The 26,621-nt window shown below is 42.4% G+C and overlaps 1 protein-coding gene across 1 annotated transcript; it reads left to right on the top strand.

The window, feature by feature from the left end:
• The first annotated feature begins 477 nt into the window (after positions 1 to 477).
• On the top strand, positions 478 to 25,514 carry frmd8 (FERM domain containing 8). The gene is made up of 11 exons (XM_052045041.1): positions 478 to 618; positions 5,553 to 5,634; positions 8,329 to 8,496; positions 11,193 to 11,294; positions 13,365 to 13,423; positions 13,970 to 14,136; positions 14,836 to 15,054; positions 16,908 to 17,031; positions 18,241 to 18,390; positions 21,823 to 22,012; positions 23,656 to 25,514. The coding sequence occupies exons 2-11, from the start codon at positions 5,553 to 5,555 to the stop codon at positions 23,772 to 23,774; spliced, it is 1,380 nt and encodes a 459-aa protein (XP_051901001.1). The 5' UTR covers positions 478 to 618; the 3' UTR covers positions 23,775 to 25,514.
• The last annotated feature ends 1,107 nt before the right edge of the window (positions 25,515 to 26,621 follow it).

Genomic DNA, 26,621 nt, shown 5'->3' on the forward strand with positions numbered 1-26,621 from the left:
GCAAGAACCTTATCCAACATAAGAGGAGAAGCAGAAACAATTGAGGGGAAACAAGGCAAAAGGGGCAGATGGCGATCTCGCTGTTGGGCGAGAACTTCTTCAAGACCGTCATTCAGGTGGCATGAATTCAACAGTAAATGGAATTAAAAATAAACGGTACTGAAAATCTAAAATAAAAGACAGAAAATGTTGGAAACACTGCTGGTATAAACATGTCTGGGATTCGACGGCACACGCGATGGAGTAAAACGACAACCACGAAATACTACAACTCCCAGTGAGCTCAGCGGCTGAGACGCAGGCGCACAAGGGTTGGCCAGAGAAAGGGCGGGAGAGAAGGAAGGGGACGGCAGCCGGCGCGCGGGTGCTCAGGGCGCAGGCGCGCTTGGAGAACGGAGGACTGGGGGGCGGGAATCGGCAGGGCGGCGCAGGCGCAGAATGGTGGAGCCCGAGCGAGGAGGCGGGGTTGGTTGGCGCGCAAGCGCGGAACAAGAGACGGGGGAAATAGAGTGGTGGAGAAGTTTTGTTGGTGGCGCCGGTTGGCGATTGGGCTGACTGGTTTGTTGAGGAGAGGGAGTGTCTCCCTTCCGAGTTGCGGGAGCGATTTTGGCTTGCAGTGTGAGTATCCGATGGGCATTAGTGCTGAGGTGGCGGAGTGCTGGAGGTGGAGGTGGAGGTGGAGGTGGAGGGTGTGAGAGGTGGTGAGGTCGAGGGAGAGTTGGTGATGAGGGAGGGAATTTGGCCCTAGCCTTCAGACCCTGAGCCTGGATGGACCAGCCTCTGTAGCCGACCCCTACCCCATGCACTTCCCCAAACCTTCAGTATCCTTCCTCCACTCCCCTCAGCATTACAACAGTGACCAGGTATACATTAGTTATAAAGCACTTTGGGACGTCCTGAAAAATATAAATGCTTTTTATTTTCTTTCGTTACTTTCGATCAAAGGAAAGACTTACATATAAATCCAGCTTTTCACTTCCTTTGAATGCCCCAGACATACAGCCACTGAAGTACTTTTGAATCCTCACTACTTTGAGAGGTATGGGAAAAATACTCCACGTCAGTCTTTTTTTGTATTTCATAAGGGTTGTTGATTAAAAGAAAGACTTGCATTTATGTACTGTCTTCTATATTCCTCGTGATGACTATTCAAAAAAAAGCTTCATTCACCGTAAAGTGCATTGACATGCCTCACGGGATGTTTTGTATGAATGTAAGTTTTCTCTTCACCAGAATATGCTGAAAGAAAGAGTAATATTATCTTTCAGGATGCTCCAAATGAAGTTCTTTTTTAAAGTGTGGCTGTTGTGTGCTAGCCAGTTTCCACAAGCAGCACTTTGATCAACCTGATATTCATCGGGGGGATGAAGTGTACTCCAGCAGAGCAGAGCTCCTCTCGTCTTGTAAAGTGTCAAGGAGTCTTTTTAGAGACACCTGAGAGATCTTGCAATGCCTTTAAGTCCATTCTGAAAAATGCCATTTCTGACATTACAGCACCTTCAGTCGTGCACTGAAGTCATACCGAAATCTCTAATCTCCAGAAGTGAATGCAAGGGAAACCTGACTGGTTCGTGAGCTGGCCTATACTTGTTAGACTGTTCTTTCCACAGATGCTGACTCTGCTTCCTTTCTGTTTTGTTTGAATGCAATATTTTCCCCAGCACTTCGGTTTTAATTTCTGTTTTGCATTTTGTTTTTATAATTTCAAACATCCAGTATCTTGTTTCTGCCGGTTTCATAACTTTTGTTTCCTCCCAGTGCCACAGCTGTTCTCATGTTTGTGCAATCCTTCAGTTCAGCATTATTGAGTGAAATCATTCAACCTTACTTCCTGTGTTTTTGGTTTTTTTTCTCTTTTCCCTTTCTATCAGTGTGCTTGTTTATTCCTAAAGAAGGATGTGAATCAGATGCTGCATGTTTCCTGCTGTGATTGACTCCCACTTTTTGTAGTATTTTGTGGTACATTCTGAGATTATTTTTGACTCACTACTTTTGGTGGTTTTGGTTACTCAGTAATGAAAGTTAGAGATTTGCAGAGTTTTTAGAGAAATGTAACACTGTCAGAAGCAGAATCCTTAATAGCTTTGAAATTGAAGTTTGACTTTTTTTCCAAATATTAATGCTTGTCTGTAAAAGGGAGATTATTTTGTGGAATATGGGCATTCCTAATTACCCTTGTTGGTGGTGAGCTGCCATTTTGAGCTTCTGAAGTCATTTTGTGAAGATGTTTCCACAATCCTGTTGGCTTGTGAGTTCCAGGATTTAACTCAACTGATGTATTTCCAAGTCAGGACCGTGAGCAACTTGGAAGGGAACCTGTAGGTGCTGGTATTCCCATGCGCCAGCTACCTTTTTTCGTTAGATGGTTGCTGTGTCTGGAAGGTGCTGTTGCTGTGTCTCCATGAGTAACCGCAGTTCATTTTGTATTTGGTGCTAAATGGGGTAAATGGTTAGAGTGGTGGATGGATATCATTTGGACGTACAGTTTTGTCTTGGAGTTGCCCTCACCCAGGCAAAATGAGACGATTCCATCACCTTAAGAACTTGTGGTTTGTAGATTGTGGAAAGCTTGCAGGGTGGCAAGAGGTGAGTCACTCATCACAGAATACCCAATCTCTGATCTTTTTTTATTGTCACAGTATTTATGTGGCTTGTAAGTGGTGAACCCCGTGGGTATTGATAGTTGATGGTATGTAATTAGACTGTCCTATTGAAAATAGTCTGCTTGGTATTTGTTTGGTGTGAAGGTTATTTCCCATGAATCAGACAGTGTCTGAACGTTGTTCAGGCCTTGCTGTCTCATTCTCTGAGAGCACTGAATGGAGTTGAACACTGTAATCATCATTGAGCATCCCTGCCAGGACACTGCCCTGAGGGATTTCCTGGAGCTGTGCTGATTGAGCTCCTACAAACAATAAGTCTTTGGGCCAGGTAGGACTCCAGTCTGTGGAGTGTTTTCCCCCTTGGAGCCCATCCAGATTTGTCAAGTTGTCACGGGTAGACGGGAATGTAGAGTTGAGGTTGCAGTCAGATTGGCCACCTTCCTGAATGACAGAGCAGGATCAAGAAACTGAGGGGCCTATTCCTGCTAATTTGTATGTCCATGTGTATCCTTGATGACCACTCAGGCAAACAATCCCTTGTTCTCACTCTCGCCTTGCTCTGGAATTTGGCGCCCTCCCCCATATTTGGACCAAGACTGTGGTGGCATCTGGAGCTGAATGGTCTTGGTGGAACAGGACACAAAAGTAATTTGATAGCTGTTAGGTGCTTTGGAACATTCTGAAAAAGATGCATCTGGTGCTACAGAAATGCAAATTTGCCTTTCTGTGTTTTTTATGTTGGTGACACGATACCCCTCAAAATAATTCTGTACTCGTTGCTGTACAGATCACTGCAACAATTTTAAACAATATATTATGCAGCCTGATGGAATCTAGGCAAGTATATGAATATTGGTATAGTTTGAGGGAGTGACATTGGCCAGGGGAACTCCATAATTCTCTTAATATTTCCATAGCAACGTTAACATCCGCTTGGGATGGCCAAACCAACTTTTGCTTGACCATCTTGTCTGAAGGCACTTCTTAGAGCTCAGGTGTTAGCCTTGAGCAGAAGTTTCACTTTGCTGTTATACAAAACTGGAGATGGGTCTAAAAAGAGATACATTGATATTTTGCAGAGTGAGCATGGAAATCTATGGAAGATTTCTTAAAATATTATCCTATATTATGTTATGGAGCCATAGAGAGAGAGAGCATGTAACCAGTCTCTTTAACCCAGAGTCTGCACTGACTATCAACCATCCATTTACATTAATCCTCTGTTAATCCCATTTTTTGTATTCTTGCCACATTCTAATTAATTCCCCCACAGATTCTACCTCTCACCTACATGCTAGGGGTAATTTACAGTGGCTAATTAACCTGCCAGCCCACACATCTTCGGGATGCAAGAGGAAACCAGAGCATCTGGAGGAAACCCATGTGGTCACGGAGAATGTGCAAACTCCATACAGACCAGTCATCAAGACTGGACCTGGGTGTCTGGTTTCTTCTAGCAGTGCCACCAAATGTTCTGCAGATAATGCAATGTGCAGATTTTAATATTTTTGCTTAAATTGTCTTTTCGAGTCATTCCCAGTTCTTTGATTGTGCATCTAATATTTCTCCAGATGTCCATGATACTGTACCAGTGTACTGTATATCCAAGAACTAATGTGGTTTTGTTGGGCAAACTCACTGATTTTTTTTCCCCCTGCCCCCTCTCCTGTTTGGGGAAACGTGCTGAGCTAAATAATCTGTAATAACGTTTTCCGGTTTTTTACAAGGTGTTACAAAGTATGTGATAGACCAGACTCTCTTTAATCTTTCTTGTTTTGAATACAATTCCTTAGCTGTTCTGATTTTCCTAGCAGTAATGGATCTTTTTCTCAGCAATCAATTAGTCAACCAACTCTCTTTAGAGAGAAAGGCAATAGCAACTAACCTAACAACCGTGGGATTGCCTTCACCACACAGACTACAGCAGTTTCAGAAGCCAATTCTCCAGCTGCTAGGGAAGAGGTATAAATGCTGGCCTTGCCAACAACATGTACATCCTTGAATAAATAGTGTAATAAGCAAAAAAAAAAGAAGGGAATGTAGAGTGGAGGTAACAGTCAGATCAGCCATGATCTTATTAAATGGTGGAGCAGACCTAAGGGGCTGAGTGGCCTACTCCTAAGTTGTATGTTCTTATGCATGTTTGAATGCATCAAATACTCTGCAGGTCAGACAGCATCTGTGGAGAAAGGAACAGTTAACAATTCAGGTTGATGATCTTTCATCAGAACTATTTTTTTATAACCGATTCAAGCTTGACCATAGATCCTACCGAAATGTGGTTTTTCTTGGGGTGCTGGGGTCTGTAACAATGAAAGATCATCAGGGACAATTCTAAAAATGAGTGTTGGGTGGAGACTAAATTCTGCCGTGTCTTGAGAAAGCAGTTTTCGCTGAAGCATATGGGATCCAATGTACAAAAGTAAGGTTACATTGACTCCCTTCAAAAAATTGGTTCAGCTACAGCTAAATATTGCATCCAGTTCTGGTAACAACATTGTAGGAAGGATGTGAAGGCCCTGGTGAGGATACTGGAAAGATTGAGTCAAATGGTTCCAGGGTTGAGGACTTCTGTTACCTGGATGTGCTGGAGAAGCTGAGGTTGTTCTGAGGCAGAGAGGAGATTTGGAAGAAGCATTCACAATTGAGAACAGTGTTTCTATTGAAACACTGAGGGGCCAGGTTTATGGTGACTGGCAAAGAACCAGTGATGATATGAGGAAAATAGTTCACTTGCAGCAGCAGTCATGATCCAAAAGGGTGGTGTAAACAGATTGACTTGTTACTATCAGAAGGGAATTGGATGGCTACTTGAGGGAGGAGTTGTTACAGGGCCATGGGTAACACATTGTGAAAGATACTGGCTGGATCATTCTCGGAGTTAGTGGTGGTTTGATGGGCTAAATTTCCACCTTCTATACTTGTTAATTCTGAGATTCTCTATTCCAGATGGATCCAAGTGAGATGACAACTACGTTGGAACAGGCTGGGCACTCACAGCGGGGGAGTGTGTCATCTTCTGCAGCACGGCGTAAGTTGCACAATTCTGCAAAAGCCAGTTTCTGTTTGATATGCACGTGCCAGAATGGAAAGAAAGACCTTTTCTTGGCTCCCATGATATCTCCTTCATTGAAGGTGGCCTGTATCTTTCTGACTCCACTCTCTATCCTGCACCAAGCTATCAGGCTTCATCTAAGAATGGTTTGTAGACTTATCTGTTGTCCACCACCAAAGGATAGAATATAATAGTTTTTCCACTTGTATTTGCTAACCAATGGCAGCTGCTGAAAAACGTTTATGGGACCAGATTAGGGTTGTCTGTGTTGCCCTTTCAAGTTGTGGGAGGTGATTCAGCACTTGCTTTTAAAGGTGAAATGGATCAATAATTGGAGAAAAATATTGTGGGGATTTGGAGAAAGACTAGAATATTTGAACGTAAGCATGAGAAAAGCAAGATGCAGTAGTGGTCCAATCAGCTCCTCAGGCCTGCTCTGATGTTCAGTGAGACCAAGGCTGATCCAGTCTTGGCCTCAACCTCACTTTCCTTCTCTCTCCCCATATCCTTTTGACTTATTGTAGTTTACATTTCTGTCAATCTCTGCTTTCAGTATCAAAAGGACAGCAATTTGGAGAATTCCAAAGGTTCATTCCCCTCTAACAGAAGAAATTCCTCCTCATCTCTGTCTTAAATTGGTGACTTGTTTTTCTGCAACTATGCCTCATAGTTCTAGATGCCCCCACTATGCTCTTCAGGATCTTCTATTTAAATAAAATCACCTGTCATCTGTATGCCCAACCTGTTCATTCTTCTTTCATATACAAATCCTTTCATCTCAGGAATCAACCTAGTTAACCTTCTCTGCACCGCTTCCAATGCAAGTGTGTCTTGTGTTTCACCAGGGCTCTTTAAAGTTGCATCAGAGCTCTCCTAATTTTTTTTTTACATTGTATCCATTGCAATGAAGGCCAAAATTCCATTTTGCTTCTTTATTGCTTGCTGCACCTGGATGCTAACTTTTTGTGTTTCATGTGCTAGGGCTCGCAGAGTACGGCAACATTTTGCCATCTTGCTTTTTTAAGTAATAGCTTTTTAATCTTCCTTCCAAAGTGGATAACTTCACACTTTCCCACATTATGCGTCATCTGCCAACTGCTTGCATCTTATGTCACCTGCTTCCCTTTGAAAGCACTATGTCCTCCACTGTTTGCACAGTTCTTTGTATTATCAACAGATTTGGCTACGGTACACTTGATGTCTTCATCCAAATCATTAGCATAGATTATAAATAGTTAAGACCCCTGCACTGATCTTTGTGGCATCCCATTAGTTACTGGTTGCCAGTCTGAAACTGACCCATTTGTTTTTGTGAGCTAGCCATTCCCCTAACCCTGCAAATGTGCTATCCCCAAACTATACATTCTTTATCTTGTGCAGTAAGCATTTATATGGCACGTAACTGAATGCCTTCTGGAAATCCAGATACATTCTATCCACGGGCTCCCTTTTCCACCTGTTTGCCGCATCCATAAAGAACTCCAGTAGATTTGTCAAGCACAGCTTCCCTTTCATAAGATAATCAAGCAGAATCATGGTTCTAAATGTCCTGCTATTTCCTCAGTAATGTTACTCCAGAATTTTCCCCATCGGAAGTTAGGCTAATTGGCCTATAATTTTCTGCCATCTGTCTCCCTACTTCTTTGAATTGCCATTACATTTGTGTTTTTTTTCAATTCTCTGGGAATCTCCAGAAGCTAGGGATTTTTTATAGCTTATTGCCAATGTATCCACTGTCTCTGCAACTATTTCCTTTAAGATCCTAGGATGCTGGCCAAGGGGCTTGTCATTGTCTAGTCCCATTAGTTTGCATAGTATTTTTTATTTTTTGTGATAGAAGTTGTAAGTTTCTCCATCCTTTTAGCCCCTAGATCAAATATTTTTATTGGGGTGTTTTTGTTACCTTCTACCAAGAGGACAGATTCAAAATAATTATTCAGAAACTCAACAATTATTCTGTTTCTCATTAATTTCCCAGGCTTATTTTGTTTTTAAGGGACTAATGTTTAGCCATTTTTTTTCCTTTTGATGTACCAGAAGAAGCTCTTATTGTTTTCATATTTGTTAGTCTATTCTTGTATTCTATCTCATTCCTGTTATAAATGTTTCTGTCAGCCTTTGGTTTCTAAAGACTTCTGTCGTCTGTCCTTATAATGTTGTAAGCCTTCTTCCTTCCTTAACTCACTCTTCAAAAGAACTGAAGTGGGCTTGATGCCCTGAATTACCTCTTGTCCCCATACTTCTATTAATAGCCTATCAGTGTGTGAAAAATGGTTACCATGGGTCAAGAAACTTTGACAAAACCTGGTAAGAGCAAAAAGCAATCTGTTCTTCTTCCAGTAAAACTGTCGTATTAACATTGTGAAACAAAATAGAACCAGCTGGAAATAAAAGAAACAGCAGTTGAGATAGAATCAGAGTTAGTAGTCATCAGTATGATCCCTTTTCCATAGTGTAGTTTTATTAACAGCCAGTTAAAAGCAGCCAGTTAAAAATGCCTAGAAGAGTGTGCCAACTTTGGAAAATTGAAAACAAATGTTGCCTTCTGTGCAGGTGTGTGCATTCTTAAGATTTCATTGTCCAGATTTTTCCATTGTATTTAGATAAATGATCTTGTTTCTCAATAAAATGATTTTATGTTAATTTCTTTTCCACCCCTGCATTTTGCAGACTCAGAGGTTTTGATTTACCTAGTGAACAACTCAGTCATTCAGCTCTCCGTGGAGAGTCTGTCATCTCTCACAGCAGGGGAGCTGGCCAGGACTGTTCGGGAGGCGTTGCAGTTACCTGATCAGGCTTGCGAGGTTTTCTCATTCTGGCTCATCTCTCCCTTTCTTGGTGAGTCTCCACATTTTTTTGTTAGTTTTGTTGATTTGGGGTGGTTTCCTGTTGGTTCACTTCCTTTGTGTGGTGAGAACATGGGATTGTGGGTGTTTTGGGCAAGTCCTGTCCTTGTTTGCCCTTGGTTGGCAGTGCTTGCCTTCAACTGCTATAGTCCATGTAGTGAATGTTCTTCAATGCTATCACGTGGAGTTTCAGGATTTAAACCCTGTGCTGATGAAGGAACAGCCTATATAATTGCACATCGAGAAGGTGTGCAACCTGGGAGGGGATCCTGCGATTGGAAGGTCTTTTATTGCACCTGCTGCCCTTGCCCTTCTAGGTGTTGGACATCACATCTCTTAAAAGTTGTTGCAGTGCACTATCTAAATGGTACACCCTGCAGCAACTTGTGTACCAGTGGTTGAGGGATTGACTGTTAGGGTGGCGGAAGGCTGCCAAACAACAAGACTGCTTTGTGTTGGGGGCATCAACCTTCTTGAGTGTTGTTGGAACTGCACTCATCCCTTTCAAGAGTAAATATTTCTTCATAAGCCTGGACTGTAAATGGTGGGTAAGAATCTGGAGGTGAGTTACCTGTGCAGAATATCATCTAATATGGCTCAATGTCAAATTTTAAATAAAAACTGAGAATGCTAGCAATCCTCAGCAGGTCAGGCAGAGTCAATGGGGAGAAAAACATTTCAGTTAGCTTTTAAGGTATGGAGGTAGCATTTCAGGTCTGTGTCAGGTTTTATTTGATAACACTCTGGAGAGTCTTGAAGTTGTGGCACATTAAAGGCATTGTTTAAATGCAAATTATTGTCTCAACCAAAAACAACTTCACAAAGCAGCTTGCGTTTGGTAATAAACAATGATCTGGCTTGTATACCACAGCTTGAAGAAATGGGGATACATTGCATGGGTGAGGAATAGGCTTCTTTAGATTGGAATTGAAGACTCATTGATTCCACAGTGTAGCCGGCACACTACCTCACCTGGTGGGTACTGAAAGGTGACTGAAATAGGATTGTTTTCTATAACGTGGTGAACACTTCACACACTCATGGGCCTCTTCCTTGGGAGCAATGATTACTGTACAGTGAAATGTGATAAATAGAAATGTTATTCCAGAGAGAGGAGGAGAGGAACAAATATCTAGAAGGCATCTCGCAGGCATAACGTGCATATAAATATACCACATACTGAATTTTTTAGTTGTGAAGAAATCTCATGTAAGATAATGCACCCTCAGGGATTCAGCATCCAAAATGACTTCACCCACAGACGCTTAAATACCACTTGTTTCATTGTGCACAATGGCTGCATTGTGAGGGTTTCTTTGGAAACCATTGTGAGACAGGTGCCAGAAAGACATTGCTATGACCCTCTGCCTGTAACAGAAGGCCTAGTTTTCCCATCATTGCAGGGATTACATTCTCACCATTGATAGGGTTGAATTGTTTCATTTGCTACTTAAAGCACAACTCTGATTATCTGAAGTGTAAATTCCACCTACTGATGGAGCCTACACAAAATCAATTCCGGACAGCTCTCTGAGGAGTTGAGATGCATGTTTTTCCTAGCAGTTTTAATACGGGCAAGCTTGTATGAAGGAGAACTTTGTTTTTGAAGGTTTAGTGATTGCAGAGATGTAAAATGATAAATTAGGCCAATATTGAACGAGCATTAGCTGCATACAGTTCTGATCATTCAAAGATAAGGAACTGCAGATTTAAACTAGAATTAACTTGGACTGATATTAGGAAGTTTTTCTTTACACAGCTTCATTATGGACTTCCAGACAGTAACTGAGCTGAAAGCTCTGGGGTGGTTTGCGAGCTAACTACATATTGAAATGAAGGGGACAAGTAACAGGGCACTTCAGAAACATCGTGGATGAACAAACTAAGGAATATCTGGACTTGTTCCACAAGGCAATTACATATGTGTGTCCACCAAGTTTTGATATTCTGTGTGTGTAGCCCACAGCACAACTCTGCCCCTGAAGACTGATTGTTGCAGGTAGTTTTCACTCTGCGGAAGTGGAGAACAAACTGGGGCCAAGCCTTGGAATAGATGGAAATTCTTGTATGCTGCATGGTTATTCTGCAGTTGCTCTCCTTCACTCTCTGAGCACAGTCAGTACAGGCCCAGTTGAATTAAACACAAAGTCTCCAGGGCTGATTTTTGGACTGTGTGGAGCTTGCATTTCCTGGTGGACAATCAGCCAAAGTCCATGGTTCTAGATCACTGATCCTACAAGGACAATGTTGTGCCTGACTGAGCACCTTCACGATACCCTGGGCAACACTCCAGCCTCAACCACTAGATACAGACACTAGGCTAAAGCAACTGAAGATTGCTGCAGCCAGTGGAGCCATATGTAAGTGAATCTGTGGCTTCAGGAAAAGGATATGTACTAGGCTGCAGAGATGGAAGCAATTTGATTATAGCCAGTAAGAGGGCTTTGGTTGGGGGAGGGGGCAGGTGAAGTATAGACAGAGATTGTATGTGAGAGAGTGATTCTTGATTAATTTCTTGATAAATATAACTTAGAAGAAATAATCTGCTTTAAGTGACTGGGTGAGTGAATGAAATGATGAATGAAAACCCAAGGTAATGTAATTTGGAAACTGAGGAACCAGAAGGCAGACCGAATGTCATCTATGCATGTCCATACTTCACCTAGTTTGCTTTTTTTTTTTCCGCAGAGTTGCAGCTCAAACCCAAGCACTGTCCATACAAGCTCAGCCGGCAGTGGCCGGACCTCCTCTACCGCTTTACCAAATGTTCCGCAGATGACATTGTTCATGGTGAGTGTTGCCACAGCCAAGAACTTTGTCTAGAAATGGGAAATGGCAAGTGTCAAAGCCCATCTACTTTGTATATTCTTCAGTTCCAAGTCTCTCCAGATATTTTGTCAAGTCTTTATCCTGTGTTACTATTGTCTGGGCCCCTAACACTGGAAGATGAATTTGGAACAGCAACTGTGCGGGATATGTTAAGAAGGGGTAGGGTGACAAGCTGGAGACGAGAACTTGGGTGCCATCAAGGTAACTGAGGAATTTAAATTTGTTGGATAAATCTGGAGTTAAAGGCTGGTTCATTATAAAAGCCCATCTGGTTCATTAATGTCATTCAGGGAAGGAAATTTACTGACCTTGCATATGTGTGATTCCAAGACCACAGCAATATGGTTTATTCTCAATTGGCCTTTGGGTGGCATGGCTGTTAACCCTGCTACTTCATAGTTTCAGGGACCTAGTTTTGATCCTGAACTTGGTTGCTGTGTGTGTGGAGTTTTCACGTTCTCTCCATGATTATATGTGTTTCCTCTGGGTGTTCTGGATTCCTCCCATATCCCAAAGGTGTTCTGGGATAGATTTATTGGCTGCTGTAAATTGCGCTGAAGTGGCAGGGAAAAAATCTCGAAGGGGAGTTGGTGGGCATTTGTGAGAGAGAATAGGTTGCAGAATGACAGGGGAACAGGATTGATGGGATTGCTCTGCTGGCTGCCAGCATGGATTAGATGGGCCGAGTTGCTTCCTTTGGTGTTGTGATACGTGGGTAAATGGTGAAGCAGTTTGGGCTGTAAATGCTGGCATCCTGTAAATTCCAAAAAAATCCAGCAGGTTTTGCTGCATACTGTGGTTTCTTGGGCTCTTCCTTCACCCACCAATACTGATATCAATTACAATGCACACTAGGGTTGAACCTAAGCCTCTTTGTCCTCCTTGCTGAGATCACAGTGAATGGTGCAGTTGTCCATTATAGGTTGAACTTTTAATGTAGCTTGCTGGGTCTTGGATTAGAGTTGAGTGTATATTGATTCTATGTCCTGAGGAAAGGAATAGATGGGTTTTTTTTGCACCAAAATATGGTGGGAAATTAATCTTGGATAGCTGGCTGAGAAACATTACAGTCTAAAGCCAGGTTATAGAAACTGGCCATCAGTTTGGCAATCTCTTCCCCATGCAAGGATTGCATATGGTGATTTTGGTATTGTAGATCTCTCTTCACAATGGTCCATGTTCCTGTTTGTGTCATTTGGAAGCTGTGTGGTATACTGGGTGGATATATGTGAACAGAGTGGTGGTGTGTTAGGGTTCAGAGGAAGGCAGGCCTGTTAAAGTCAAGTGAGTTATGCAGAGGAAAGTTGAGGGGAGGGTCTAAAACTCAGAGGTTCGGCTTCAAGGTAAGGGGTCAACCAGTTAAGACTGAGAGTTTTGTTCCCCATTCTTTGGAATCCCTGAGAATATGCTGTAGGGAAATGAGGGTGGGGGTGTGGAATGTGATGCAGGATTGTTCCCCTGAGTGCTGGCATGGATGTTGGGCTGAATGGTACTGTATGTATAAGAGGGCTGTGGATGCTCGGTCACTGAGCTAAGATTAAAGGTCTTTTGGACATGGTATTGAGGAATGGGCAGGAAAGTTTGCTTGAGGTAGGAGACTAGGGAATGGCGAAGCAGGAATGGTAAGCCCCAACTATGCTCTGATTAAAATCAGCATGGCCCAGATGATGTGAGATGGAGAAGTTAAGATATTACTCCCCAGTGACTGTTGCACCCGGTGTGCTACTGTGCTAAGGACTGCCAATTTGATGTATGGCCAGAGGAACCTAGAGTCAGCCAGTTGTAGCTGCAATTGACGGTGGCACTTTGGGCTAGAAAGGGAAACGTCAGCCGGGGTATACTCTCAATCCACTTCCCAGTCTGGGAACACGGATTTTGGGTAAGAAGGTGTGCGTTCTCTGTCCTGAACACCCTTCTTTCACCACATCCTTGTGACCTGGTACATGGAAAACCTCCTTATAAGCAAGATGATGATGTCCAAGCTGTGTTCATTGGGTATTCATTAACTCTGTCTCTCATACTCACTCACAGATGAACCAACCTTACAGTATCGAAAGAATGTATTCTTCCCCAAGAGCAAAGAGTTACAGGTTAGTTTAACACAATTTAATGATCTTGCTACTTCATTCTGATAATCAAAATGCTGCAGGTATGTGTCTTCACTCCAAATCTCTGTTTTTTGAGATTTTTGAAAGGGGAGGACTGCAGATGCCTATTTTTTTTTAAAAAAAACAAAAATCTCTGATTCCAAGATAAAACGTAGGAATCTGATTACCTTATAAGCTTATGATTGTATGGTCCTATAAAATGCCTTGCATTTTGTTTCTTCCTGTATAATTTTGACTTTTCACTCAACACTCTGGGAACCAGTATACAAAGCAAGGATGGAGTATGCTTGTTGGGACAAAAAGTTAAATGCTCTTCAAAGGCAGTGATTTTTTTGTTTTTGTAGCATTAAAAGACCTCAGTATGATCTGCCTCCTTGGGAGCATCAATGCTGGTCTTGGTAGAATTCCTATCAGTCTATGGAATCTTTTGCTGTGCCCTGTGCTTGAAATATTCTCTTCCATCTGTCTCTTCACAGACAGATTCCTGGTTAAACAGGTTGAATGCTGAACCTAAGTTTGATATTTCAGATCAAGGATGAAGGCATTCTTCGATTGTTGTATGAAGAGGCCAAATGTAATATTCTGGAGGGCAGGTATCCCTACGACTTGGAGGACTGCCTTCAACTGGGGGCCCTCGCTTGTCGAATCGAGCTCGGCCCCTTTGACCAGGAGCAGCATAATCTTGCCTTCCTCAGGTAAGGGGAGCAGTGTTATTGAAATAAGGGAAAGCATCGATGGGTTTGGGCTGAATAATTGGGTTTGAAGGTGCAGGTCTGTGTTAGCATTCAAATCGTCTCTCAGTCGTATTTGGAGTGCAAAAGCCAAGCTTTCTATGATCGTTGTTGTGCTTTCCTTGAAGTTGTTGGTTGGGTTGGATGGTGAGAAGGTCAAAGCTGGGAATTAAAGAGAAATAATTTATGAAAGTGCCCTGTTCCTGAATTAGGAAATTTTACAATTAAGAAAAGGTTATTTGGTCTCTCAAATTCTCCTGCCAGCACCGCCAAAATCGTAAAGTGCTTCCTTTATACCGTAGCTGTTTCTGCACTTTACTGTGTACACCTTTTGGTTGAGTCGCCTCAAAGTACTTAATTAGCTGCAGAGTATCTTGGCTCATCCTGGGGTCGTGTAAGAGACAAACCTACACCTGTCTGGACTCCAAAGATCCAACAACTCCTTCTTTGTAAGGTGCCTAAACAAAGGTTTATTCCCTCAGCTGACATCATTAAACACTTGAGCTGGTCAATGCCATGTTGCTGTTTGTTGGAGCTTGTCATGTTGGAGACTTACCTCAGTTACAAAGTGGCCACACTTCAAATGTTCTGTGAAGCTTTGGGATGTCCTAAGTGGCAATAGAAGTCCAAATCTTTTTACTTTAACCTGAAACCTACTTCTAGGGGGAAAATAGACCTGTTCCTCCCCACGCACCTGTGCAAGAAGCATGGTGGGTTACTGTCAGCATTCCGATCCCGAGGAGCCAAGCAGCATGGATATGAAGAGATGCTGCTCGAGTCCTTCAGGCAGCTGGTGGATGATGCTGCATGTGAGGAGACTGAGGCATTGAAGTTACTCTACCGCCAGTATCTGCAAAAGTGTCACCTGCTGCTGTATTATGGGTAAGACATGATGGGTTACAGTGAATCCTGGAAAATAAAAGTACAAGGAGTTGAAAAGAGTTATGCTGGGTTAAGTTGCATAGTCAAGGTCTTCCTCGCATGCAAAACCAATTGCTTAGGATTCTAGTAATTACTTGGCAGATGTCAGGAATAAGGGGTCGTAAAAATTAGGCTGTTCAGGTTGTGATGCCAGGAAGCACTTCTGCAAAGACAAGTGGAATTCTGGGGCACTACCCTAATTCATTGTTGACGTTGGGCTGAATTCAAAATTTGATAATGGAGAATGATAGTTTTTTTTTGTTGGGTTGGGGTTTTCATTCATTTTTGATTTGGGACATATGCATTAGTGGAGTTGTCTTGACTGAACATCTTGTTGGACCTAAAAATGCTCAATGTGCATTTCATGCCCAACCCCAATTGTCTTTGAGAAGATGGTGGTGAGTCACTTTCTTGAGTAGCTGCAGTTCCTCTGAGTGCTGTTAGGTAGGAAGTTTCAGGACTAGGAACTGCAATATGTCTCCAACTGAGAATTCTGTGCCTCTTGGAGAGGAACGTGCAGATGATGGTGGTTCCTTGTGTCCACTGCTGTTCTTCTTTGCAGTAGAAAATGTGGATTTGGGAGGTGCTGTTGGAGTAGCAGTGTTTTTTGTAGATGGTGCACACTACTGCTACTGCGTGCTGGTGATGGATGGAGTGCCAGTCAAATGGGTAGCTTTGCACTGGGTTGTTTTGAGCTTCTTGTACTGTTGGAGCTGCACTCATCCAAACACATGGAGAGTCCTCCATGTTCCTGGCTTGTGCCTCCCCAAAACAATGCAAAAGTTTTGGGGCATGTTACTCATTGCTACAATGACAATAGTGAAGGCAATGAAGAAGTTTGTTAATTGAATGCAATCAATCCTATCCCATCCCAGGTAAAATGACCATCTCTACCCTCTTACAAATATAAAGCTCAATTGGTGTTCAGTTTCAGTGTCCTTGATGATCAGTTGGTGATCACTGGTGCTAGTTAATGATCCTAATTCAGTGAGGCAAATGGGATCCCTCCGGGTAAATGTGCACAGGTACGGAACAGAAAATGCTGAAGGTACTAAGCAAGTTGGGCAGTATCAATGGAAAAAGAAATTTGGTGCTTTAGATTGGAGACTTGTCGTCAAGTAATGGACATCTGTGTCCTTGGTTTCCTCTATTACCTACATTTGGGATGTTGCCAGGATTCCTCTTCCTCCACTTTGGTGAGAATTTATGTATACTAGGCATGCATTCTATTGACCTTGCAAGGTTAAAATGTAAGTTGTTTTTGATTTTGATAGAAATTAATGGGGTAGTTAAATCTCTTCTGTTTGTAGAGAACATCTTGGACAGGAAATGTATCCTCAAAAAACCAAACTGGGGTATACTGGCTTCAGAGACTTTTCAGGCAAAGGTTGTTTGAAATCTTTCATAAAAAGCAATTAATGTAAGCTTCACTAAATTTAAATCTGCAATTGTTTTTTTTTGTACTCACTAAGGATTTGGAGTGAGAGCAAGGGATGACCAAGTGAATAAGAATATTGCTCTTCAATTCTTGTTATGTTTATGTGACTGTCTTGGTCTCCAGTTTCTGAGTTTAAGAATCCTTCATATTGAAACATCTTCCCCTTTGAACCTTTTCATAACTTGTATCAGGTCATCACTCTCTTTTCCTGTTACTATTACTTCTCAGTTCAGTTATTGTCCTTATAAACTTCCCTTGCAACTTAAGACTTAAGACCTTTCTATCCTTTTTCGAGTAAGGGAGATGAATGGTACTTGTGCAGTGAATGAGTTCCTGCTGTTGCTCTGTACCCACTCACTTTCTCTTGTGCTTTTAGCTCCGCAGTATTCACAGGTCAGATTGATAAACCAGTTCAGAGCTTTCTGCAGCGGAATGCACGCAAACCAGTAACCATAGCGATCAGCCTGGATGGTGTGTCCGTCATGGACAACAAGGAAAAGGTAGCTTTTAGTAATTCTGTGAATATATCTCCTGCTACATGGCGGAAATTGTAGTGAAATTTGGTTGTAAGGGAAAGGACATATTAACTGGTATCATCTCAGCAGTGGTCCATTTAATGTCCAGTCCTATGATATAATCCACTCCACTGATGATAAGCCAATTATAATCAAAAAGATAGTCAAATTCAATACTGTTGGTATGATTAAAGTTGAGAATGCATCTTGTTTCTGAGGCAAAATAGAAGTTTTACTCTGTACCCAACCTTTGCCTTTAGTTTCATTGCCTAATTTAACGACATGACAGTTCTCCTGTACGTTGATGGAAGGAGCTCAGATGCAGGCTGGTTAAGAAAGACTGAAGAAAACCACCGAAGTTCTAACTTAATTCCATCCCTATGGATAGTGTGGTGGGAGCTTTAATCTGTAACCCATGCAGTCCCTGCTCTAGGAGTGTAGAAAGAGCTTATAATCCATTCTGAACGATAAAATGTCTTGTGGTGTTTCTGATGAGCAGCATTATTTATCCATCTTTTAGTTTGGCTTCTTGTTCTGCTGTTCCCATGTTCCCAGCCTCTACAATGCTACATTTTGGAGCAATATATTGCCAAATTAAGAGCCTGATAGAGAATTTGTGAGGCTTAGGGTGGGCAACAATGGCATATGGGGAAGCAACAGTTCACATAGGTCCTTCGCCTCAAGTGCACCTCCATTGACCATTCAAGGAGGGAGGCATTGCCCTGCTCAACCATTATCTTGTCTGAATGAGTGAAACATGCTTAAAGGACTGTGCCGCCGTGTTGCTTTGCTAACAAAAGTATGAGGCTGTCAAATGAAGTTTGGCATGATGTTTGATGAGTTAATGCAACAGTTGAGCGCTACAGTCATCACACACTTCCAGTTTACAAAGAGTGAGAGATTCATTTAGTGACCCTGGCCCATACACGGGCCTCCTGTGGAAGTCCGTGTGTGGGTGTGAAGGTGGAATTTCATGGTTGTGGTGATCTGATGCCACGCCATCATTGCCCACTGTGCTGATGCAATGTGCAGACAGTGGCTGGCCGGAGAGACCTCAATACTAACAAAACGTTTCTGGAGAATCTTCAGGAGAGAGCAAGTCAAAAGGGCCTTTAAACTTTCTAGAGCTGATCAACAGGTATTACGAGCATCAATTGAAATGAATCTATGCTGTCTCTCTGCCTTTTTTCTCAGTGTGTGCTCTTGGCTCTGTGTTTTCACGAACTCTCGTGGGAATATACCTCCTCTGAGGATGAAGACTCTGATGACATCTTGTGGCTGGAATTTGATGGAGAGGAGGGGGGAGCTGTTGTAAACAAGCTGCTGAAGATCTACTCCAAACAGGTACCATGAGCTTCTCATTTAAAATGCACTAGTGTTTGTAAATTATGAATAGTCTTCAGGGCCTTTGCTGTGCTATTTGTTCTCATTTAAGCACTGCGAACACTCCTTGTGAACCTGATGTTTACTTTGGACTCTAGGCACACAGGAACACTGAATCATAGATGCACACACAGTATTTTAATGATCTTGTCACTGCCTTGATTTCTTACTGACGGAAAAAGATTTGGATTGCTTACTCTGAGTGCTGAGGCAGATCTTTAAATACTGAATGGTCTAAGTGTTTGCTTAATTAAAGATGAGCAGTTTGATTAATTCTTCTTCCAGGTGTATTTCCAGTGATTTTGATATTCTAAAGGAGATTAAGGGATTAATTTCAGGTTAATCAATTCATGATTCCTATTGCTGATCGTAACTGGTTTGGGGAATGGTAGAGAGAGAGTGCAAACCTCTTTCATCCTTTACTCATCTAATGGTGTTTTGCTGTCAGAGATCTCTGGGCTTTGCCATTTCCTTTTGAAGCATATGACTGTATTGGATTTTAACTTACTGTGCAAACACTAATGTGTTTACACCCATAACTGAGTTGCTCATCAATTTTGAATACAAGTAATGATCAGTTTAACTGGAATGGGTTTAAATTTCATGTCTTAACCAGTAGAAAGAAAGCACAACCCTCTCTAACCCAGTGCCAAATGTTGGTCAAGTGATTTGTGGATGGTTTGTGTTTGTAAACTGTGGAGTAAAAATTGATGTGATGTATCATAAGGAAGTGAATTTGTACAGATTCAGCTACTAAAACTTTCAAGTATTTGCTATGCTTGGCATCATCAGTCAAGAGGGGAGCAATAGGCAAAGTCACCCTTGCATCCACTGGGGTTGCTATCTGAAGATGCCTCCTGGACTGAGATGATGGTTGGGGTAGACTGTGAATGGTCTGCCTTCACTGGCCATTTAAATACACATAATCAGGTAGCTGATGGCATGGAGATTTTTCTGTGGGATATAGGGCTTGCTGGCAAAAGAAACAAGTCCAAAGGAGTTCACCGGAGAAGCATGGGCATATCATGTCCATGTGGATATAAATATCTGTACAGTTGTACAGGCTCTTTCTCTTGCAGGAAAGTCTAGAACTAGGGTCCATTATAATAAGGTGGTCGCTATTAAATTCTGTTGTAAATTTTTGGAGAAACTCTGTCTAGAGATTGAGGATGTTGAATTTGCTCCTTCAGGGGTGGTTGGGCCAGGCATCAGATGCATTTGAAGAAATTAGATAAATGTATAAAGGTGAAAGGAATGGAAGGATGTGGTGCTGGGAAAGCGTGAACAAAACACTAGCACAGAGCAGATGGGCCAAGTGGCTTATTTCTATCATCTGCTCTGATTAATGTCCAAATTATTTGAATCAGACCACCCCTGGTGGAAATGTGAGTGTTTAAAGGAACTGCAATAAATGTTCTGTAGGGATGTTCAATTGACATGGTTTAAGACCTGGAAATCCTTGTTTTTTTTAAGTCAGTATCTTGCCGTCCCTATGGACCTGCTGCAGGTTCACAGCATTTTCGGTCTCCAGCCTCTTGTGTTATTCAAAAGGACTGAAAGTTTTTTTGGGAGCGGTTGTGTAAGAATAATGGACCTGTCAGAGAATAATTGCAGGTGACTACTTTCTCAAGCTAACTGGAAAATTAACCCTGTAATTATTTTAAAATATGTGAGCCAATATCTTTGATAATCTGAGGGTAAAGTTTCAGTTTCTTTCCCTCGCATTGTTTAAGTGCGTGTAGGCAGGCCAGAAAATAGTAAATAATTGCCCACAATCTCCAAGTGTTTAGGTAGAGTGACGACATGTGTTAAAATGCCAAACTGGCTGGGATAACCAGTTGGTGCTGGTCTCAGTCAGTCTATTTGGATGGCACAATTACACTCACTCTCCTGGGTAAAGAACGGGGGAAAATCCTGGGGTCTGGATTGCTACTTGGAGACCTAATTGGATAGAGATTTTGTGTTAATTGTGTTAGGCCGTGAGTACCATAGTTCAAGTCTGTCACCACTCGTCGCTTGGGTACAGAGAAGGGTTCAGGCAAATAATGCTATGGATATTTTTGCTATTTTCATTCAGTGTTGAGAAGATCAGCATTTATTGCCCTCATTCAAAAATAAATGTTTATTAAATATTTTCAATGGGCACATGTTCAGCAGAATATTTACAAAATTTAAATTCAATTAAAACACGGCCATCCTTATCCAGGATGCACTCCAGCCCCTGTGGTACCCAATGGTCACAGAAGACCTCCAAGCCAGTGGACGTCACATGTTCTCTCTCCAGGTACACCCAGACATGGACGTAACCTCAGATATTGTCCTTGAACTGAGTGAATGACAGAGGACAGTTAAAAGTCAACTATGTTTTTATGACCTGAGTCCAGACAGTGGTAGATTTCCTTCTCTGAAGGGCATTGAGCTAGAAAGCTGTTAAACCAGCTTTAACAATACTACCTTTTTAAAATTCCAACTTCACAAGTACCCAGCAGAGCACTGGTTTGTTATTTCAATCTGAAGGCCTGTACGTACTTGCACACAGCTGTGCTGGGACCTGAAGCAAACTCCTCCCCTCTGGTGCTCTTGCATCAATGAATCACCCACAGCTTGGTGTGAGGAGACAATCTCTGAGGGCTGGTGTTGGGTGGGGGTGCAGCCATTTGTGCTGAAATGTGGAATTTGGATCGGCACCCCGGTCGCAACAGTGAGTGAGGGGAAGGGGCTAGTCGTGGCTGCTCGGTGTTGACGGACCACCAAACTCCTATGATCTTTGTCATCACCACCTGTTGGATGTGTTGGAAACTGCTGTCTCCCCCTCACCTTGTGGCTGCACCAAGGCCACCCACTATCATTGAACTTGTTACCATAGAGAAGTCCCTGAATGGGGAAAGCAGCTATACCAAAAGGGGAAGACAGCAGTTGCCAATTTATCCAATAAAGGAGACCCTAGAATCCGGGCAGTTTGTCAACACAAGGAGCCAATGCTGTCAGTTTCCAGCAGTAGGCCACATGTCAGCACTGAGTGTCACACTGAGCTGTGGGTGATTCATTGCTGGATTTGCACCAGGTTTCCGATACAGCAACATGCAGCAGCAGAGGTTCAAGCTGGGATCCTTGCACACAGCACTGACAGTAATGCACCTCTCTGTATCATTACCATAATGACCCCTTTAGCACTGAGTCCATTAACGCTCTGATTCTTGGAAATGAAACCAAAGCACTGAGGGATGCTGGTGCCACTAACCAACTGCCTTGATGGGATTTGAGCCCATCTCTGGATCATCGCTCCAAGTACTTTGATCGTTTGCATATTAGGCAACAGCACTCCCAGTTGCTCCTTCAGATTCTCAGGCAAGGGAGAATCAGATTGAGACTAATGACAGTGTTTGTGCACAGGCGGAGCTGATGAGTGGGATGATTGAGTATTGCATCGACTTCAACAGTGCCTCTGAGACACCACCGGCGCAAGACACCGTGGCTGCAAAACCCCCAAGACCAAAGGAGAAACGCGGCAAACTGAAGCGGCAGAACAGTGTGGTGTGCAATCGGATCCAGCAGCTCTTGACCATCGACTATGTGGAGGAGGGTAGGTGGCTTATAAGATGTTGACTGATTAGTCTTCAATTCGCCCTGGTCGGGCAGTTAATCACAGAATTGTTGCAGCACAGAAGTGGACTTTTTGGCCCATCGAGTCCGTAATGGTTGCTTGTAGAATAATCAATTCCATTCCATAATCCTGAGATTATTTGCCCATGTGCCCATGCAATTCCTTTTCAAAAGTCCCAAATGACTCCGTTACACAGTTATGTGTGGACTTTTGTCCACATGGGGAAAAGGCTCCTGTGTTCCCCCTGCATACTTCAGTATGTTTCCCTGTGAACATTGAGAACCCTTGGTTTGCATTGTGTGGTCATGTTTCTGTTGTACCATTTCATGACATCAGAGGGTGCTGCTCCATTCTGAAAGAGTTCATCCATTCCAGGCAGTGCAAAAGCCTGTACAGACTTGGCGATCTGCCAGCATTTAAAGGAAATTTAACCTTCAAGTATGCATATATCTACAAGAAACAATAGAATCCTTAAAGAATAAGTAAACTCTAATCATTCACTATTCTGAGCAAAGTAATGATTTGAAGATAATTTATTAGCAAAATGCAGTGAAAGCTCTGGATCGGTTCCGGTTCCAGTTCCAGGGCTACAGGGGAATGGGACTGGACTAATGATTCAAAGACGAGTTGAAATCCAGCCACTTTGGCTGAGGAATTCCAGCTGTTAATTAAATAAATCTGGAACTGGCTTCAGTAATAATGTTTGCTAATTGGGGCCTATATGTGACTCCAGCCCCACATTAATGTGGTTGACTGGGCTATTTCAATGCCCACTTAGGAACTGGGAGTGAGTGCTAGCCTATCCATGATGTCCCCTGCTCATAACATTGGCAATGCAATAGCCTCTGTAGTACCCTGTTCATCACTGGCATCTCTGTCATATTTCTTAAAGTCCTCTAGTCCAATGAGACAATTTCATGCTTTTGTACATTCCTGATCCTTGCATCACAAAGCTTGCTTGCCTTTACATTGTGATGTGCACTACTGCTGCAGTATGTTAAGAGGAAATTCTCTGCTTCTGACCATTCTGGTTCAAAAGCACTGTTGAAGGTCTTGCCCATCTCCATAACGTGACCTAGTGTAATTGCACTGCGTCAAGATCTCTTTTAAAAAAAAACAAAATTCTATTTGTGGAAAGGATATTCCATTGTCCTTTCAGCTTGCGTCGCATGTCCTCCAGCATTTAACTGACAGCATTGGTTGTTCCTTGTGGTGGGACTTTAACCCTACCTCATTTGCTGAATGCCCAGATGTTGTTTGTATGTAATGAGTGTCCTCCGAATGGCAGCATGGAAAATTATTTGTTCAAGTCTCAATCCAGGCCAGAACGGTTAGGATGGGAGATTCCTTTCTCTATAGATCACTAGGGAACCAAGGGAGTTTTTGTGATAATCTGACAGTTTCATCCAAACCATGAAATTCCAGATTTATTTTTAATTATTTGAATTTAAATTTGCTTGCTGCCATGCTGGCATTCAAGCTCTTCTCTCCAGACCATTGGCTCAGGTTCTAGATGCCAGTCCATTAACTGATGGGTTCACTTGGCTGCGTAGTGCCTTTTTAGAATGCTGCAAAAGGTACTCAATAAATGCAAGTCTTTTGCATGTATTTTCCGCTTTCAGGTAAAGAAATCAAGAGGGTGAAACCTAAGAGAGCTGCATCGTTCTTCACAAGACAGCTGTCCCAGGGCCCAGCCTCTTACAGTGCTGTGGAAGTCACAGAGGCGTTGGAGCAGGGCTGAGGCGGTCAACTGAGACGGAAACTCTTCTGAGAAATGAAAATAAATTCCAAAAGAGGACTGAAGAGGTGGGGGGGAGGGGGGGAATTTTAAGCAAAACATTTTACCAATAGCCAAAAATCATTTGGTGTTTCAAAGAAGCAGTAAGCCCATGGCTGCTGTAAACAATCTCTGAAACCAGGTGCCACAGTATTTGGTGATCCCTATTACCCAGTATTGTGCCTGGTACCTATAGGAACCATGTAGAAAAAGACTGCAATATGTATAATATATAATCTTTTATTTAAAAAGATAATGAATGCAGATGTAGATATGTAGTGATTTATAAAGTGCAGTGGACCCTGCACTCCTTGGTCCTTTTCATTTCTAGGGGGAAATCCAACCATTGCTATCAAGGTAAAGATCTCCTCGCTATCTTTACTGGGTCTCCCATGCAGAAATGCATCGAGAATAGCCCTTCCTCATTGGATCCCAAGCTCCGTCCTATCTGACACTAAATCAATGGCCTCTCTGATCGTGGGGCTTGCAAGTTTGCCATAATAGACACCGTAAGGAGTTGGGCAGAGGGGAGTGGGAATCACTTTTTTTTTTGAAGTAGTAGCCCTTTCTGGGACAGAGCAGGGGATTTAAATTGAAGCGAAAACAAAAGCAGGGTAATCTGTTAGCCCCTGGAGAAAGGGGACTCTTCACATTTGTGCGTGAAGTCATTAAAACCTGGTACTTGCCTTTTCCTCGGTGTTACTAATGTCCAGCATCACCTTTTGGTTCACATTTCTGTGCTTTTTTTTAATGCATTGAATTTTTCTCCTGGATGCCAACAGGTGTAGGGAGAGGAAGGGGAACAGAAGCTTGACCCTAGTGCCATTAATGTAAATGTTGAGAAGTGCTTCTGATGTACATCAAAAGATGGCTTCTGGTCTGAGCCCAGACACTTCACTACATTCCTGATTTAAGTTTCCACTTCCTTTGCAACAGTGTAGCGAGTGATCTTATTGGGTGGACATGCATGGCTTTGGTCTGATTTGTGTTGATGTTTGTGTGGAACCCCAGAAAGATCTGCATCCAGCACTCCCAGCGTCAGTCCTGTTTGTAAATGGCAACTCCATGGCGCCAGCATTTTGCAACCCTTCCCTGCTTCCTTCAACTTGGTGGCAAACAACCAACAACAAATAAAATAGTGGCCTTGGAATGGTGCACTGGGGATCTGTGACCACTTAACAGTTTGCATAAAACACCTGCTATTTAATGACACACCAACAGCTTGGAAAGCTAACATTACAGACTGTCATTACAGGCTGAAAGAGTTTAATCAAAGCTGGAAAGGGTTAAAGGTATTATTTCAGTAGCAATAAAAGATGTATTACATTCCTAATAGACTACTTTCAATGCTTTTAAACTTTGCGCAGGGAGTTCTGGTGCTCTAGCGAACTGTCAGTGAATATATAATATCTCTGTTCCCCTGGAAAACAATCTAAAGATGGAAGTTCTGGACTGCACTGAAATTAATCCAAAGAATGCTGCTGGGTGCTGTTTCCATTTCTGATTGCACTACATAAGGTAACTGATTCCAGAATAATAGTCAGTTTAGGACTTTACCTTTTTTCCCCAGGTGGTTTAATCTGCTGTGTACAAATAAATGATTTTGTGGGATGCTCCTACTAATTATTAATGCACATGTTTCTTAGATTTGCAATATTCATATTTCTTTCTACTAATGTGAATTAAAAAAAATCACTTTTTATAGCTCTTTTGGGTGTTTTTCTTTCTTCACCCCTGCTAAGGTTGTATTTGAATTAGAAAAACTTTTCACAGATCATTTGGACTGTTAGAGGCATGGTCACTTTTTTAGCTTGTGTATGCATTATGACACAGATGGCCATTGGGTCCATGTTAGTTCCCAACAGAACAATCCCATCAACCCCATTCCCCCCTTGCCTTGCTTTGTTCTCTCGTGTGTTATTCAATGATCCTTCGATTCTTTTTACCACTTATTTACACTAAGAGGTAATTTAAAATAATTAACTTGCCATAGCAGCTCTTCAGGATATTGTGGTCGGGGGGGAGGGGGAGGAACTGGAGCACCCAGGGGAACCCCATGCAGTCGCAGGGAGAATATGCAAATTCTACATGGCACTGGAGGTCAGGACCGAACCTGGAGCTGAGAGACTGCAGCACTAACTGCTGCACCACGATGCTTCTCCTTAATCCTGCACCTAAACTCTTTTTCTCCTTGTCCCTCCCAAGTACATATCCATCTGCTTTTTAAAGGATGATGTGAAACTTGCTTCAACTACCCTATCAGGTACTGGATTCCAGGTCATAACAAGCCTCAGTGTGAAATTTCTCCTTCATTTTGTGCCAATTACTTTAAGTGTTTACCATTTACTGAATGCTACTATTGGATTTCCCCTTTATTTGCCCTGTCTTGATTGATTGCGCCTCCAACCTTGCTCTTCGTGATGCCTGGATGAGGTCCTGATTACAATCCTTCCCCACCTTTTGACTGTACCAGCTCAACTCACTCCCCAAGTTTAATTCAAAGAAAAAAAACATAGTTGTCTGCAAACCTTGGCTATTCCCATCCTTCAGCCTAGGCCACTTGTTGGTCCCACAGCAAAAGGGCAATGGAAAGAAAGTACTCTGTGATCACAAAACATCGAGATGCAATTTAGGGGAAAATCTTAAATTAGCATTATTCCCATTGTTTCCTATTTATCACACTTCAATAACTTGGTAGGTTGCACCTTTAATGTTGTAGAACTGCAGTGTGTTTCAGGGCACTATCAAATTAAGGCTGACACCCAGCCATATATGAAAGTATTGACTCAAAGCTGTCAATGTAAAAGCTTC

The sequence above is a fragment of the Pristis pectinata genome, chromosome 38 (genome assembly GCF_009764475.1).
Source record: "Pristis pectinata isolate sPriPec2 chromosome 38, sPriPec2.1.pri, whole genome shotgun sequence".
Taxonomy (NCBI): domain Eukaryota; kingdom Metazoa; phylum Chordata; class Chondrichthyes; order Rhinopristiformes; family Pristidae; genus Pristis; species Pristis pectinata.